This window comes from Dipteris shenzhenensis, chromosome 4 (assembly GCF_047967505.1).
Source record: "Dipteris shenzhenensis isolate YYH24624 ecotype China chromosome 4, Dip_SZ_1.0, whole genome shotgun sequence".
Taxonomy (NCBI): domain Eukaryota; kingdom Viridiplantae; phylum Streptophyta; class Polypodiopsida; order Gleicheniales; family Dipteridaceae; genus Dipteris; species Dipteris shenzhenensis.
This window is the reverse complement of record NC_141599.1, coordinates 9573249-9591085: the sequence shown is the minus strand read 5'-3', so window position 1 is coordinate 9591085 and position 17837 is coordinate 9573249. Positions and strand designations below refer to the sequence as shown.

The following is a 17837-nucleotide window of genomic DNA, read 5'->3' as shown; positions in this document are numbered from 1 at the left end:
GCTTAATTGTATCGCAATTCAAAGAGGGGGGAAAGTGACGGATGCATTAGAGCATATACCCTAATCTATACTATATATTATTGAGGTTGTTCTCTCTCCAGGACTTGATGCTCTCCCTTTAAATCACAAGATGCTTGGCAAGTGGGAGGAGAGGCGAATCAACGTGTGCACCTACTATGTGGCAATTTAGTTGTGCACAAGGACAAAGACCAAAGCATAGAAGGTGACCACATGCGCTTGCCATGTGGTTGGCCCACCAATATTTAAATTGTCGTGCACACTTTCAAATATTAAACCCAAGGCCTCTCCTATCTCACTCAAGGCCCTTGACCAACCACTAGGTTATCACTCCAATAGTGATACTTTCCTCTGCTACCACGTAAACTATAATCTAAACTATTCCTTCATTTGGTAGATGCTTTACCACTTACCAGGAAGTCCTTATACCACCACGTCCATGATGTCGTGCTGAAGCAGCAATGTGCAGGCCCCTCTCTCTCTCTCTCTCTCTCAAATAGGAGATTTGTTTACCTTTTTTGGAGGACTTCAAGATTTGAAGGACTTCTTATTTCAAGGCTAACATCAAGCTTTTGGAGAGACAAAAGGAGTTGCAAGATTTCGTAGGAGACAGCGAGAGCATAGGGAGGATCCGAGCGAGACTTGTTCCCACGCCTGGTCGTGTATTCTAACCAAGAAACTCTCCCCAGAGAGCAATGCTGCTCCGTAACCCACGCCTTAACGAGCTTGACTTTCACCATGGAACCCCAAAAACCGTCAAAGGTAAAAGTTCAAGACTAATTCCCACGTGGAAAACCCCAAAAACCCTCAAAGGTGGTGCGTAGCTTTCCTCTCAAAGGTGCGATACTTCTCAACTCAGTGAGCACCAAATTTTGAACCACCTCTGATGGGAATTCTGAGGTTTCTGAGATGATGGCCAGATTCTAGCAGTACAGACACCACGATCAGCGACCTCGCTTGATTTGTTTCACCCATTTGGAGTTCGAAACAGATCGGAGATGAGGTTGTTTTGGTGCGGATGAAGCGAATCGGTAGATTGGTGTTCCTTCGATCACAGCTTCCCCTGTGTAGCGGTGTGTCGGGAGAGACAATGCTCACTCAAACACCGCTTCCCTGCCGCAACACTGTATCGATTCATTCTCCCATCTCTCGCGTCTCTCGTACGGCTTTCATCATCCAAAGCGAGGCTCTTCGAAGACCACATCGCATGCTTGATTATTTTTCGAGTTTCGGCTCCCACGTATACTCTCAAGATATAGAACTTCTGGCCTCGAGATGCTGTAACTATGGCAAAAGTCTTGGTGGGAGGTGGGTGTCGTTTGGCCTCGATAGGAGGGCGGGTTTTTCCTCTGGCATTAACACCCCATCGAGTAGAGCTTTACGGTCGAAAGCTCCAAAAGCAGACCATAAGGAGCAAGCCCATCCATCCCGGGGAGCCGTGGTGAGTGGAGGACAACAGGCCGTAACTGGCGGCATCCATTTAGTAGTTGGTCCTATGTTTGCCGGCAAGACCACTGCTCTGCTCAAGAGGGTGCAAGCCGAAGCAAAGGCAGGCAGGTGAGCGTTTGCACAAATCAACGCTTTTAGAACGCGGTTTCCTACCGCCTTTTTCTGCTTTATCTCGATTATGCGAAGCTAAGAAAGTCCTTAGTCAATGTCGAGTCTGGCCATGCAGATGATGATAACACAGAGGGCCTTTCTTGTTTACCCATTTCTTCACCCTTTGGTATGCAGAACGGTTGCAATGGTGAAGTCAGACAAGGATACAAGGTACGGGCTGTCTGCTATAGTTTCTCATGATGGCATGCAAATGCCTTGTTGGGCCGTACCAAGTCTTGCAAGTTTCAGAGCTAAAATCGGAGAAGAGTCTTACGCAAAGGTGCCTTCAACTGGTCTATGAACAACATGGAAGTTATGCTTGAAGTGTATCGAACGTTGATTCATCCTCTATAGAAATGCTTGAACTATGCGGAGTGTTGAAGCATTTGATGTATAATGCATAGATCCTTTATCTGAAAAGAGGAGGAGAGAGGTAGAGGACTTTGTAAAAGGCTAGAATATGTTACTTAATATGTGTAGTTGCTTTGCAGCTGGATGTTATAGGCATCGATGAAGCTCAGTTTTTCAAAGACCTCTACAGGTTTTGTCAAGTTGCTGCCGACCTTGAGAGCAAAACTATTATAGTTGCAGGCCTGGATGGTGACTTTTTGAGGTCTCTCTCCCCCTCTCTCTCTTTATGGACGTACCTGGTGAGGCATATTGTCAAATTCTGAGAGTATGTGCTGGATGATAGCATTATCCCCAAGGAATACAACTGTATGGGGCTCAAGCAACTACAATGCATACATGCGACTTCGTTTCTTAAGCTCCTACCAATCGCCTCGCTGTTATGAATTGCATTTATGGTGCAGTGAGGTCTTGCAAAATCATTGAGAAATTGAGAGTCATAGCGCACACAAAACTCCCTGCCATCGCATCCAAGGACAATGCCAAAACGGGACCATACATCTAAGGCAACGAAATCTCTTGCAAATAAGTAATCATGTGATTGTCGGGTTTGTGTGCCTTAACATCATTTCTTGCATGGAATGGCATAGCATCACGATGTTCCATTGATGCAACTTTGGGAGCACGGTGCAAAGAGCTAGTAATGGCTGAAAAGGAACCTTCCTTTTGATCTTAGATCTTGGGACTGTCATGTTTTAGAAAAGTGACCTCTCACACAGAGGGTATCCCGCAGCGGAAGACTGATAGTTAGCCCAGAATTACACGCGGAAGTGTTCACTATGGAATCACACTGCTTCAACAAGTGTGTGTACTTCACAACATCTGCTCCACTGAGCGTATGTAGACTCTCTGTCCAAAGGATCCCTCCACCTTGCTGTCTAGAAACCAGCCTAGGTGGGCAGCACCTACTAGCTCCGTCTGCAGCTCCTCTAGATCTCCTTTGCCCTTTGGGAATTGACCCAAGGAATCCCTAACTGCTGCTCCTGTGTTCGCTGCTTCAGGTGATGAGTAATGGGGGCGGCCCAAATGCCCTCTTTTTTAGGGCAAAATCCCTGCTCAAAGAACTGACCCAGGAGGCTCATTCTGGCCAACCCAAACAGGCCGACCAGCCTGCTTCGAAACCGCCCTAAAGGGCTCTCATTATAAGGGGATCTTTGGCCCACAAAACTAGGGCACTAACCCTCACTTCAAGGTAGAGGCCCAGCCCCTAGGTCTGCCCTATATAAGGCCTGGTTGGCTGGCTCCAACCGCCCTTCCAGCCCCTTCATATAGCCGACTCCCTCTGCTGGTCTGCTGATACGACCCCAGCACTCCTGAAACCTCTGATCTGCAAGGAATCTGAGCAGGCTGCTCACCACCCAACCATGACATCTATGGGATGCGATCCCGAATCAGAAGATGTCCCCTCCGAGCCATGAGCTGAGCTACTGGCACGAACTCCCAACCAGATCCTAACCAGCCTGGTGTCCCATACCACCAGGTGGCGTTGTGAAGCCTGGGATCTGCTGCTGGGCCTTGTGCTACGCTATGATGTAGGCGTGCACCCGCGACTCAATCCAGGATCAGACCTAGCATCTAGGAACTAGACTTGCTCCCATCGGCTCCCTGAGAACTGAACCTCTGGGCCCCTTATATAGACTCGGGCCCCAAGCGCTAAAAATAGTGAAGACCTCTATCTGGTTCGTACCCTTGCCACTCAACCTGAGAATCAAGCCTGCCTAGCTCTAAGCCTCCCCAGGCTACTTGAGCTAGTCTTCTGTACCTAGTACATGTTAGAGACAAATCCGTGCACATGACATACTTCCCCTTCTCTAAGAACTCACTCTTGAGTTCGCTAAAAAACCCGGGAACGTCCTCTGGAGGTCCTGTAATGTCTCCCATGTTGCATCCTCCTCAAAACGATCCTTCCACTTGATCTTGTATTCCGTGATAGTTCTATTACGAATCTATCTATCCTGAAATTCAAGAATACTCTCAAGTTCGTGTGGAATAAAAGTCAAATCTGTAACTTCTATTATTTCTTGAGGAGAAACAATTTGATCATCTGCACCCAGTAACTCTTTCAATCTACTGACATGAAATACTGGATGTGCTTTAACATCAGGAGGCAATTCTAGTCTATATGCAACTGGTCCAATTCTTTTAATAACCTTGAACGGACCACAGTATCTAGGTGATAACTTTGGAACCAAACCAGTACTTAGGCTCTTGGATTCCTTGGGAATTCGCAAATATACCATCGTTCCTTCAGAGAACTCTCTACGTGAACGATGTCTATTAGCATAAAATCTGTCCTGATCTTGAGCACTTCTAATAGACTCCTTGGCAAACTATAACATTTCTTGCATGTCTTGCAAGAATGTCTTTGCAGCATCATTTTGGATTCCGTTTAACCCAACCATAACTGGTGACCTAGGTTGAAACCCGTATATGAGCATAAAAGGACTGTAACCAGTACTCAAATGCTTCGCACTGTAAGGGTAGATAATCTTCCCATGAAGATTGTCTCTTAGAAACATATGCCCGAAGCATATCTTCAACCAATTGGTTGACCTTCTCTGTGCTGCCATCAGATTGTGCATGATTTGAGGAACTCATACTTAGAGTAGTTTCTAACTCCTAAAAAACAAGTGTCCAGAAGTTACTTGCAAACTTCGAGTCCCTGTCATTGACTATGTCAGAGGGCAAACCATATAGCTTAAACAAGTGGTCCACAAACTCGTGAGCCAGCTGAACAGTTGAAATAGTTGTTTTAGAAGGTAAGAATCTAGCCATTTTTGTTAGACGGTCCACTATGACCCAAATGGAGTCATGACCCTTGCGCGTTCTTGGCAAACCGGTAATAAAATCCATGGAAATACTTTCCTATTTATTACCCGGGTTTGCAATGGCTGTAATAAACCCACGCTTCTAAGCCGTTTTGCCTTAGTAACCTAACAAACCCGGCAACCTACCACATAGTTTTCAATAAATGCACGCATCTTAGGCCAATAAAAGATATGCTTCACAAGAGACAGAGTCCGATGTATACTTGGATATCTAGCACTAGGAGCATCATGACACTCAAGATCCGAAACATCTGACACACATATCTTTCCATTCCGGAATAGCAAGCCGTTCCTAATCATCCATTGACCTCCCGTCGCCTGTACCGTAGGTGGCACAATCCCCAAGTCTTGGTCAACCATGGAGCTCCCATCCTGGACTTTCTGCCAATAAGAACTGAAATGACTATCAATTGCACAAAGCCCTCTCAAGGATTGAAATGACTATCAGTTGCACAAAGCCCTCTCAAGGATTGAAATAGGTTTGAGGATATTTTCATAAATGACATAGCATTTACAAACTTGACTCGATTGAAGGCATCTGCCACACTATTCAGTGAACCCTTTCGATAACGTATTTCAAAATCAAAATCTTGCATTAATTCTGCCCATCTAGCCTTCTGTCCCCGCAATTCGGACCCATCACACACATACTTGATTGATCGATGATCGGTCAATACAAGAAACTTCGAACCATACAAGTAGTGTGGGCCAACGATATTGGGTGTCGTCTAGCTTCTTACTCTCAAAAGCTACAGGTCTGCCCTCTTGGAATGAAGCTGTCCCAATCGCAAAATCACTCGCATCAGCCTCTAAAACATAAGGTCGGGTAGGATCGGGTAATGCAAGAATGGGTGCTTCCTTGATAGTTAATTCAAGGTTTCAAAAGCCTTGTTCAATGCATCATTCCAAGAGATCGGCTGGGTAGACCCACGTCCACGACCTTTTAATATGTTTGTCAGGGGTGTCGTGATGTGTGAATAATTACGCACAGACTTCCGTAGAAATATCGTGAATCCTAGGAAAGAACGAAGTTGTTTCACAGTCTGAGGGATAGGCCATTCTAAAACCTTCTGGATACGATCTAGATCAATGCTAATACCTTTAGAAGAAATCTTGTGTCCTAAGTAAATGATCTCCTTCATAAAGAAGTCACATTTACTCATCTTGGCATAGAGCTTATGCTGTCTTAGAATAACTAAGACAATCCAGAGGTGTCTTATGTGATCCTCTAGCGTTCGGCTATATACCAAGAGGTCATCTAAGAACACGACAACGAATTTGCTTAGAAAATCTCGGAACAAATCGTTCATCATTTGTTGGAAGGTGGTAGGAGCATTGGTCAAACCAAAAGGTTCTATCTATGTGTTTAGCATAGATATGGATTTGGTGATAACCCGTACGCAAATCAATCTTAGTGAAATACTTTGCTCCGGCCAGACGGTCTATCAAATCATCGGAATGAGGAAGAGGGTATCGATTCTTAATTGTCACTTTATTCAATCGTTTATAATCTACACACATTCTTCACGAAGTATCTTTCTTCTTTCTTAAGAGGATAGGTGCTTCCCAAGGTGATTTACTTGGGCAAATATAGCCCATATTCAGATAATCCTGCAGTTGAAACTCTTTCTTGAAGACCCCTTCGAATTCTATCCATGTTGTAGGCTTGTGTCGGAGTTCCTTCCACCACAATAAAGCCTTTTCTGACCTAAACCCTGCTGCAAGCTGTATTTTCTTGTCATTTGGTTAAGGGTGGAACTGGAAGTGTACTTGCCACTTGTGCAATCAAGTGTCAACAACCTTCGTAGTACAAGACTTTTGATCTCCGGGAAAAGGATCTGGAGTGATGTTCGGACCTAACACTGAAGCCATGGCATCCACATGCGTGAGTGCCTGAACAGTGCTTGTCAAAAGTGTGAGTGTAGTCTGAATCCCTTGGAGTTGCTATGTCAACCCCGTTTGATTTGTGTTAACTTGCTCAAACTTTTCATCAAGAGCAGTGGTGAATTCACTGAAGGCTGACTTCGTAATCAAATCGTCGTAGAGGCCTTGGTCATCTTCCCCATGGTAGTTCATATCTTGATCACCCATAGCGAGCTCGGGGTCTACTAAATCTGCCATGAAGGATGTGGAGTGAAGGAGCTTTGAAGGCCAAAGGGAAGGGAAAGAGAATCGTGAAGAAAGGAGTGGGCAGCAGTGAAGGCAGAATCCTAAAGCAGGCTGCAAGCAACGATCTGCCTAGAGAGTTTGTTAGGGGGGAGAACGATGAAGCAAAGGAGCAGCAAGATGGCGAACTGGAAGGCTATGAGAGGGGGGCTGTTCCAAACTCAGAATTGCGATGAACCAGCCTGAGCTAACCCGGTGATGGCGGGTGGATGGTTAGCTGTGCGTACTCATGGACTGCGAACTGGAGCATGCGAGATGGCCGCTTGAACAAAGAGCACCATAATCCAGGCTTATAGTAGCCTGCACGCCAAAAAAGCAGACCCTACTTTTGGTAGGGCTTTTGTTTTTTTAAGCTTTCAAAGCCCAATTTGGCGTAGCTTTCCTAGCCCGCTTCGCGTCCAAACCAGTCCCTCGAGACTGCCATCTACTGCGCATCACCATCCACACTCCAGCCATCAACACCCGCTCCCTAATTCTCATCCCGAAGGATGTACGCGGCCTTCCATCCCATCCTTGCTCTCTGCTTTCATTCTGGAACTCACTCTACTTTTTCCCTGCGCCAACTCCTACAACTAACGATCTACTCCCAAGCTCTTCCCCTTACAGACAACCTTTCTCATGGCCTCTCTTCCACTCCACCTTGCTTCCTGCGAATTCACCCTACTCAATCCAGGATCACTCCTAGCACCCGGGAACGAGACTTGCTCCCATCGGCTCCTTGAGAACTGAACCTCTGGCCCCCTTATATAGACTCGGGCCCCAAGTGCCAAAAATAGCAAAGACCTCTATCTGGTTCGTACCCTTGCCACTCAACCTGAGAATCAAGCGTGCCTAGCTTTAAGCCTCCCCAGGCTACCTGAGCTAGTCTTGTGTACCTAGTACACGTTAGATACCAATCCGTGCACATGACATCTGCCTTGTCTTGTTGCACCCCTTGCCGATACCCTAATCTGCCCACATGTGTGCGCCTTAGTTCCGTACACTTTCGTACTACTGCTGACATCATCCGTGACTTGCTCCAGCCAGACAGGCCTCCGTGGATCTGCTCCTGACAGCTAGGTTCTTTTACACCTCATTTGGGGACTCACAAGTGGGGAGGTGACCATTCATTTTCCAACACTCTCTCACCGACCCACATTGGCCCAACATCAACACGTTGATGATGATACTCCAGTAGCTCTCGTGTTGTAGGCCTTTGGAAAGGTCCAATGTTGAAATAGTCCTTCTATGGCTTTTCAACAAGTGGCTCCTACTCTGCTAGGTCCGGTTCCTCTTTCGCACACCAGTCGGGTACATAGGTTCATCTTTGGCAGCACGTGATGGCACCACCACCAGTCACGAACCAACCTCTAAACTTGAGCTCTGCATGTACCAGCATCCTCGACTTGTCTCCCTCATGCCTCTAGGCACCAAGCTCTTAGGGTCTGTTTTAACCCGCCCTTCATTTGGCTAGGTCTGTAACTAAACGCAATACTCGAGACAGCATATCCCAGGCACAAATCCAAGATGATTCCAGGCACTCGTCGCTGTCCATCACCTTCACAAAAGATCTTGACTCCTTGTCTGACCAATCCTCAATGTTTGACATCCTGACAATAACACTAGGGTCCATGTGAGTTGGCACTCTTCTTCTTTTTGCAATCTTTCACAAAATGTTGTAACTCATCGCAGTAGAAGCACTTCTTCTCTTTCTTTCTCTTCTTCTTGTTGTCTTCATCTGAAGAGTCGCTCTGTCGTCAATTTTGGGCTTGCCTTTACCAAGCTTATCCTTGCCCTTGCCTTTGCTCTTGTCTTGAGCTACTAGGGCCTTGTCATCCTTGTTTGTACCATCGTACTTCTTTTCTTGAGCCTCTTGCTGCAGCAACAATAGAACCGGCTCCTCGAAAGTCACTAGTCACAAAACTACTGTAGCTTCGAGGTAGCATTCCTAGTAACAACCTTGCGATCCTAGTCGAGCTCGTCCTTTGACCAACTACCACCAGTTTATCCCGCACCACCTTCATCTTGGTGATGTATTCTTGTACTGATTCCCCTTCATCCATACTCATGCTGAATAGCTCGTCTCGAAGTCCAAGATTCTTGCCTCATTGTCGAGCTCATACATATCTCTCAATGTAGTGCAGGCCTTGTAAGAAGTCTCTGCCATTTGAATATGCGGCAATACCACATCCGCCGTTGTACCCACATTGATAGGGAAGCCTTCCACATCTCGGATTTGCCATGCTCTCACTAAGATAGGGTTTGTAGGCGTTGTCACCACCGTCGAGCTTGATGTGGCGGAGTAGTCATGGTGGCCCGAGGCATCACCTTCGTCCCCATTGCAATCCCCCATGACTCCCTCAACACTAAGTGGCTCCGGACCTTCATCTTCCACAATGGGTAGTTGGTCCCGTCGAGCTTGCCTGTCTCACCAAAGTTTGGGGTCTGGTATCTATTGGCCATGATAATGAACTGAAATAGTAAAAGGGTTTAGAGTGTCGTACACTTGTTTGAACCTGAGCCTCTCGTCTGGGTACAATCCTTCAGGCTCCGTCAGCTGATTCCTCCGAGCAATGAATCAAGGTCGTCCTTCAACAAGGTCTTTGCCTTCAACCTCCACTTCCCGAGAACTTCCGTCAGGGCTCTGATACCATGTTAGAAAAGTGACCTCTCACACAGAGGGTATCCCACAGCGTCTAACAGTATTTTCTTCATTTTTCTTAATTATACTACTCAAGTAATCAACCACGTCAAGCACATAACACTGGTAAAGGGGAATTTGGAGCATTTGTTGTCCCTCTACAATAGATTCTTCCCTGTGAAGTGAGTCTCCTTGGAAGTCTAGGTGTGAGTGTTGAACTCCGCAAAGTCAGCAACCATGCGGGAGCATATCAACAAGTTGCAGGCACTTCATCAGGAGGTACTCCAAGCAGACAAGGAGATTTCTTCAGAGTACATGGCCTCATGTTACTGTTCCATCTATTTTCTCACTATTCAGTGGTCTACTCTTCTCTTATCACTAGTGAAGGCTGAACACTAATGTGGGAGGAAAATGTGCCTATGTGTTCCAGAACCCTCCACAGGGCGGAGGTATTGGCTGCTCGGTAGGACAAAGGATGAAACAACAAAGGAAAGGGTAAGTAGAAATCTTTCCATTCACAGATTGACGTGTGATGTAGAGATAGATGCCTTGAAGGCGGGGTGCATGCGCAGCAACTGTGGCGAGAACAGCCACTATGGGAAAAAGTGCTCTCGGAGGAGTAATTATTTCCTCTGCTGCAGCTGCCACTACTACAGCCTTTGTTCATATAGAGAGCTGGATGCTTGATCTTCTTTAGAGGGAGAGGGGGCTGCTCTAACCATTGGTGATTCATGGGAATGGATACTTGACGTGGTGCTTCAAGCACATGACACCATCTCGTGAGATGTTTAAAGAGTCAGGCGACACCTACATCGGAGCCAATCCTACAGTTCTAACTTGAGAAGGAAAGCTCGAGATGTTTAAAGACCTTCGGTGAAAGTTAGGCAACCTTTACATCAGATACAACTCCACAGTTTCGGTGTGAGGAGAAGGAAAGCTTGAGACCCTTCCTGATGGCAGAGCATTCCTGCCAGGTATTGTATGTTCCCTCACTCGGCTTTCATATGCCGTCAGCTCTTTAAGTGTGTAACTGGCAAACGAGTAGAGTTCGAGGGAGATTTTGTGGCCATTAGGCACAAAGTAATCAGTCATTTTGTCTGGGATGGCATGGTGGATAATGCATCTACAAACTCTCGGCTCTCTTTTCCATCACAGGTATACCTCTTAGTGACTTACAGCAGCATTTCAGGTAGGGTCACCTAAAAGTGGATGCACTGTGGTGAGCCTTCCGAGATCACATGATGGATAGCTTCCCCGATGTGGGCAGCAAGCAAGGAAGCGGTATATCCTGCATCCGAAGGAAGCTTAGTCAAAGAAGCTCTGTAACATGTGGAGACCTCAAGCATGAAGGCACACCAGAGATCTTCCTAACTACTGCACACTGCTTTATTTATGATATATATAGAGCTGGCAAAAATGCCCTACATCTGCTTGTACTTGAATGCCAGAGTGGCGTATAAAATGGATACCCATTGGAGGATCATGCTGCTGTAAAATGACTGCAAAGATGCGACGGAAACTTCTCTAACTGATGTGGAAGCCTCTGTCTGAACTAGACGCCAGAGGAGGAGGATGCTGGCTTCTATGGCTGCGCAGCACCCATATGGCTCCTGGATATGTGGGATCTGCTGTGTCATGCTGCTAGCCATGGCGATGAATGGCTGCTGGAATCAAGGGCCATAATTGCATGTATTGAATGCTGGAATAAATGCGAGGAATGAGAGGCTACAACCCCTTAAATGGGCCCGAAACAGGTCGACCTGACCAGTCAGTTGACCGACCAGACTGGTTGGGTGACCAACCTGATCTTTGAAGATTTTCAGTTCTAAAGCATTTATGCATGTTCTTAAGGGTTGCCAGTCCGATATCAATAGCAGACTGAACCTGTGAATCAAATTGTCAAAGAGATGCTGTGACATTATATGTAACCATCTGGCTTGTGCCCTGATGTAAAAAACCCCTCAAACCCTCTCCCTGCCCTCCTATTCTCTCTCTCTCTCTCTCTCTGTGCACCAGGACATGTTTGTTGCATCTTAGTAATGCCTGTGCTCACATTTGTTTTGCTCATGGATTTTTGCTGAAATGCAGAGTCTCTTGCATTTCTTAACTAATTTTGATATTCTGTTTTTTATTTATGGTGAGGCAAGATGTAAACCTCTCTTTATGGAATTAGAAATTATTTTAAATAGCTGGAATGGCTCTTTCTTTGCTTTGCAGGAAGAGCTTTGGATCAATCCTGGACTTGGTACCCCTTGCAGATAGTATTGTTAAGTTGTCTTCCCATTGTGAGTTGTGTGGAAAGCCAGCACATTTCACATTCAGGAAGACAGATGAAATGAACAGGGAAGTGATTGGTGGAACAGAAATATACATGCCAGTCTGCCGACAACATTATTTGAGTGGGCAGATTGCAATGGAAACTGCTAGAACAGTACTAGATGCTGGCAAATTAGTATCCTTTCAATGTGACGAAACCCTCAGTAAGTAAAGGTGTTAGAAGTACTGGCAGCAATTTTGCATCGATCCAGGAGTTTCGAAATTGCAGAAAACTTGTACTACGAATGTATTTCACATAGAGAAGTGCAGTTCTGGTCTTTTGTTGACTCTGGTTCACCTCCCTGTAAGGAAGGCACCCTGAGAAAAATTGAAATTGCTGAACATGCATTCATAAGTTTATACACACACACCTCTAGTATGCAACAGATCCATATTCTTCTTATAATAGATTCTGGTAGAATATTCTTCACGATGATTGAGTATTTGACATGGCAAGGTTATAATTGAACTCAAGACAACCTCATAAAGCTGGCTAATGTTTTAAAGCCTTTGCACAAATTGCTAGCTTCAGTCAGGCTCAGTCTGCTCTCTCTCTCTCTCTCAGCTTTAACGGATAGCGATCTCTTTTTAATAAATGTATATCCCTACATGTGTCAATGAGTGCATATATCATGCAATGAAATAACACATGGACGAAATATTGAGGGTAACTCTCTCTCTCTCTCTCTCTCTCTCTCTCTCTCTCTCACACACACACGCACACACACACACACACACACACACACACACACACACAGATCCCACTCGTTAAGTGTTTATAGAAAATTTTATTGTCCCTTCTTTCATTCCTGCAAATGGGCAGTTTTTTCTTATCATGGATCCCCGTTTGTCTAACAATGTACTAATTACTTAAAGCCTACTTGTTGCTATAGGAATCTAGTGTTAGAAATAAGGGTCCCCCACATATAAGAACCCAAATAAGAAGCGCATGGGGGAGTGTGGGCCCCATAGAAGGCTGCAAGGTCCTGTATGTTGGCGAAGGGCTGGGGCAAAAGGCACCTAAGAAGGGCCTCATATAGGCTCTACAGCATAGCTGGTTGGCCAGTCTACAGATGCCAGTTAGCCCTAATTGGGTTGGCCAGATTAGGATTCATCAGAGGATTTCAGCTCCTGTATAAAGTCCCCATTGGGTGGGCAGACACATTCAGCAAAGCTCTTTGCAGGGCAGAGAAGGCAGTGAAACACAGCAGCAATCCTCAGTATCAGGCCAGCTGTTCAAGCTATGAGATGTGCATCAGCACAAGGGAAGGTGGTCAAAGGCAGCAGTAGGGTGCTACAAAGGCACTAGCAGTAAATCCAGCAGACCCTGGCACTTGTGAAGAGCTTAGAATGACTAGATCAGAGAAGTGCCGGAGGGCATCTGACATAGGTTTGAGGGGGTCCTCAAGACATCAAAGTCCTTGTTTGAGAGGCACACAACAGAAATGACCATGAGACCAATTTGTGACATGAAATCTAGCACTACTGGAGCAGCATCTTGCTATATATGTGTTGTAGGTTGTGAGTGAGGTTTGTATCTATGTTTTGAGGTCCTTTGAGTGGACATTTCTATTCATATGTTGGTTATATTCACTGCCTGCTTTGGATTTGAGCGTGGAATTGATATTTGCTTGTGCACACACATTTGAGTCGGATCTAGAACTTGGGTGTGATCTTGTGTGAATGAGTGGTTGATTTATTTTTCAATGTCTATTGTGGTTTGGGCATAAACGGTCACGTAAGGCCCCTTCACGTTAGATTGACTCCGGTGCCAAGGAAGAATGTATAAAATTTGGATGCTCAGTTTTCAGTCAAAATTATAATTAGATAATTTTTTTGGATACGAATGATCAAAGGGCTCTAGATAACTAAAGCATACTTATCTTCTAATTAAACTAATTACTATCTATCTATTGTGCAACCCACTTAAAGTGTGCTCCATTTGCTCCTTGGGAAACACTCTTTGATGGTGTGGTACATGTCTTTTAGATCCGCCCGCACTCCAATTGAGCCAAATTAAGTAACTAGACAAGAATGTAACCTTGTGACTAGTAACGACCATGTATGTTTGATATCTATGTAAATCTCAATGCTAATCCCTATGCAAAGACATCCCAATCTCCAACATAGGTTTTGTTTAGAGATTGTGACTCTGCTACTAGATGTTTTAAGAATGTTGCTCCTTTTGAGCAAACCTTGGGTTTCGACCATGAGTCTTTTGAGATACAATTGCACTACAAGTTTCCCCTATGTGAATCTTGAGTATTTTGCAACTAGATCTCACTGGAGTGGCTTCTTTGATAATTGCCTTTGTGGCTAGTACTCATTGATCCTCTCCACAAAGGTCCCATCTAGAAACCGACTCTGCTACAAGATGTTTTCAAAATGTTGCTCCTTGTGCGCAAACCTCAAATTTGGATTATGAGTCTTACAAGATGTGAATCATACACTCCTCCATTGCAGGTTTCCACCAATCTTTGACATCGACTAAGTCTTCTATGTGAGCTAAGTATCTTGCAATTAAATCTCATCGGCTTGGTTTCTTTGACGATTTGACCTTGGTAGAATCATAGCCTTCAAGAAGTCCATGATGCCATTTCTTACTGTCATCATTGAGTAGGCATCACATGCCTCTACATTGAAGTTGCCTCTTTGGCTGTTTGGTAGTCCTTAACCTCCCTCCCTCTTTTTAAAGAAGGTCATGGTAGCTTGTAATTTTGATAGCTCATAAAGGAGAGGTGGGGCGCATTAATATGTTTTTAGCAAATATTATATTTTATGAGCTATTTCACTTGCATTTAAATGGCCTAGATCAAGGCTCAATTGATCTAATAATCCAAAAGTAGGGTGGCCATGCCCTATTCCAGGCCATAGGATCAACTTGACCATGTAATGGGTGCACGAGTTGCACCATTCATGGCTATAGGATTTTCGTCATCCAAGGGATGTAAAGTGTGAAGCGTAAGATCATGTCTCAATCCAATGCCTCAATCACAACCCTTCTTGCATAGATCCACTCCCTCAATCACAACCCCTTGATGATGAAACTATGTGGAATCCTACCAACAGTTGTGGTGGCCTTTAATTACAACACTTGATCTTCTTGGATGATCAATGGCCATGACTTTTGGTGAGGGGTCAAGTTCTTCCCAATCAGGCCTTTTTCCACTAATGAGGAGGATGGTTTCCTACAAAGTTTTACATGACCGTTTCCAAATCTCTTACCTATTCTTTTTGTTGTATACCTCTAAAACAAGGTGTTTAGTGGCTTAGGGATATGTCTTTGTGAGCACCCATCTTGCATCTTTGAGTTGTACTCACATTGACTGAAAGACACTAGCCCTAAGGGGTTTCATGTATATAACACCATTTCTCTTCATTTTTCCATAGAGATCTCAACTTTCAAATGGCATAACTTTAAAATGGAGCTTTGTCTTAAGGTTGGGTGGACCTATGATTGTAAATGACTTCTAAGGGCCCTAAGGTTGCACTGCATCCTCACATGATTTTCCCTTGTAATGTGGTATTTTATGTGCAATACTTCCACTTGTAATGTATCCATCTTCCACTTCTTATGTATCCATCTATAGAGGGTGATGTCTACTCTATTTTGTCTTAAGAAGTAGGTTATTTTCCATCTTGAAGCTCAACATATTGTATTTTGAAGATCAAGGTATATTGAGGGAGACGGAGAATAGAAAGAGAAGGTCTAAGTCCTCAACACAAGTGGCATACTTATATTTCTCATGTGAATGTTATTAAATTGTTAAGTACTAGATGTTTTTAATATGGAACATTTTGAATGAGCGGTTATGAATATTTTATACTTGGTTTTGAAATTTAGATTGATGATGAAGATAATGAGGTGAATAATGCTATCCATGGTAACTAACATGGACCTCATAAGGCACCTACCCTATATCAAATTGCTATGGTCTAGAGTGAGAAATCCTAAACCAATGATGCCTAATGAAGAGGACCAAATGTATGACAGACCTAATAATATATTCGATTATTGGTCTAGCAATCATGGTGCTAATTAACAACGTGACATGGATGACTTTTCCAAGTTGAAAAAAGAATCCATGGCTCCAATTTATGAAAGCACACGCTGCAAACTCTATTAAAACTTTCAGCAAAAGTCTTTAATCATGAATTGCAAACAATTCGGGTAGAGCAATACTTTTGTATCAACACTCTTCAAAAAAGTCAAAGCCATTCTTGCTAGGGATTTTCTTTTTTTGTTTGTTATTATTTCCAATCTCATAAGAATATGGTCTAAGCTCCTTCAATTTTTCTTTATCTTGTAGGTTATTGCATACAAAACTATTACGACAAACAATACTATACCCACATCAAAAGTAGAGACAAGTTTGTTATTGACATCCTTAGGAATGGACTATAATAGCTACCATGCATGTGTGTCGATGATTGCATTTTGTATAGAGAGAGTTTCAGGGAAAAAAAAAAATGTCCCAAGTGTGGAGAGTTACTAAAGCACAGCCTACAGGATCCCTCCACCAATGTAACACGAAAGGACTTGAGACACTTTTTGATAATAGTATGAATGTGGCACATATTTTGATATTGAACATTGGGACAACATATGGATTAGCATGCAAAGAATCGGAGTAAAGATGGGATGTGGCGTATTCTAGTTGATTGTGAAGCATTTCAACATATTGAAATATTTTGCCAAACATTTCAAGAATGATCCTCGTAATGTGAAGTTGGGACTTGCTTTCGATGTAATATTAATAAAAAAAGAGGATTTACTGCTAAACTTAATGATTCTTGGTGGTACATATATATTTATGCATTCTTGTATATTTTAATATCTACATATAAATGTGATGTGTAAGGTCTCAAGAAAACATCAAGTAAAAAACTAGACATGTAATGGAACTAGTCATAGAAGAATTGAGGCTTCTATGGAATAGTGTCGAAATGTTTGACATTTCTAAAATCTGCACTAATACAGAAAGGTTCATAGTACATGGAGTAATAACATGGATAGTCCATGATTACCTTGGTCTCTCTCATTATGTTCGGGTATTACACTGTTACCATTGTTGAGTCATTGTTAAGCATACATTTTATGGCTTTACCATTATTTTCAATGAAATATCTTATTGAAGCATTGATAACCATACTTTTTAATTGTTTATAGAAAATAATTTACATATCTCTCAACAGAGGTCGTGTGTGTGTGTGTGTGAGAGAGAGAGAGAGAGAGAGAGAGAGAGAGAGAGATTATGAATTAAAATAGAAATATAGTAAGAAATTGAGGAAAGTTGTGTATTCAAGTTATAGGAGGAACCATCACTTTTGCTCAAGGGATAGGAATCATTGAAAAAAAAAAGAAATCTATACCTAATACAAACCCAAAACATTGAGAAGTGGCAATATTGAGAGAGCCTAATGGGAATGGAAGGAATGTGTAAGTGTATCGTTCCCTACTCATATACCTCCCTTTATAGGCCACATTATGTAAGCCAAAAGCCTTCGACATGATCAAGGTGGGGGAGGGCATCTTACATGTGAGCATAACAACTCAATACCTTCAATTGGGTGCACCCTGCAACAACCTTCTTTACCCTCTACTTTCTACATGAATATCCTATGTAACGATTGGGTGACTCATGTGCATGGAATCTTTCCTAATATAAAAATGCACACAAACAATCTATGAGCACAAGTGGAGGGTTGGCACAAAGATGCTTTCCACCTCCCTACTTTCCCCATTCTATAACATTATCCTATGGATTATGCACACCCACTCTAGTCAATGCACACATGGAGCAATCCACATGGAAGGGTTGGCACAAGGCTTCTTATCATTTTTCTTGTTGGATGGTGGGGTAGGTATGCAGACTCCCCTC

General features: G+C 43.7%; 1 protein-coding gene across 1 annotated transcript; it reads left to right on the top strand.

The window, feature by feature from the left end:
- The first annotated feature begins 811 nt into the window (after positions 1–811).
- LOC147902433 (thymidine kinase a-like) lies at positions 812–12385 on the top strand. Its single transcript, XM_087373257.1, has 4 exons — positions 812–1575; positions 1753–1897; positions 2109–2230; positions 11857–12385. Exons 1-4 carry the CDS (start codon positions 1037–1039, stop codon positions 12125–12127), a joined length of 1077 nt encoding a protein of 358 aa, XP_087229383.1. The 5' UTR covers positions 812–1036; the 3' UTR covers positions 12128–12385.
- The last annotated feature ends 5452 nt before the right edge of the window (positions 12386–17837 follow it).

Coding starts and splice junctions, on each gene's coding strand:
- LOC147902433 (XM_087373257.1), top strand. CDS start 1,037: ATGAAGCGAATCGGTAGATTGGTGTTCCTTCGATCACAGCTTCCCCTG. Junction 1,898..2,108: donor GAGAAGAGTCTTACGCAAAG/GTGCCTTCAACT, acceptor GTTGCTTTGCAG/CTGGATGTTATAGGCATCGA. Junction 2,231..11,856: donor CTGGATGGTGACTTTTTGAG/GTCTCTCTCCCC, acceptor TTTGCTTTGCAG/GAAGAGCTTTGGATCAATCC.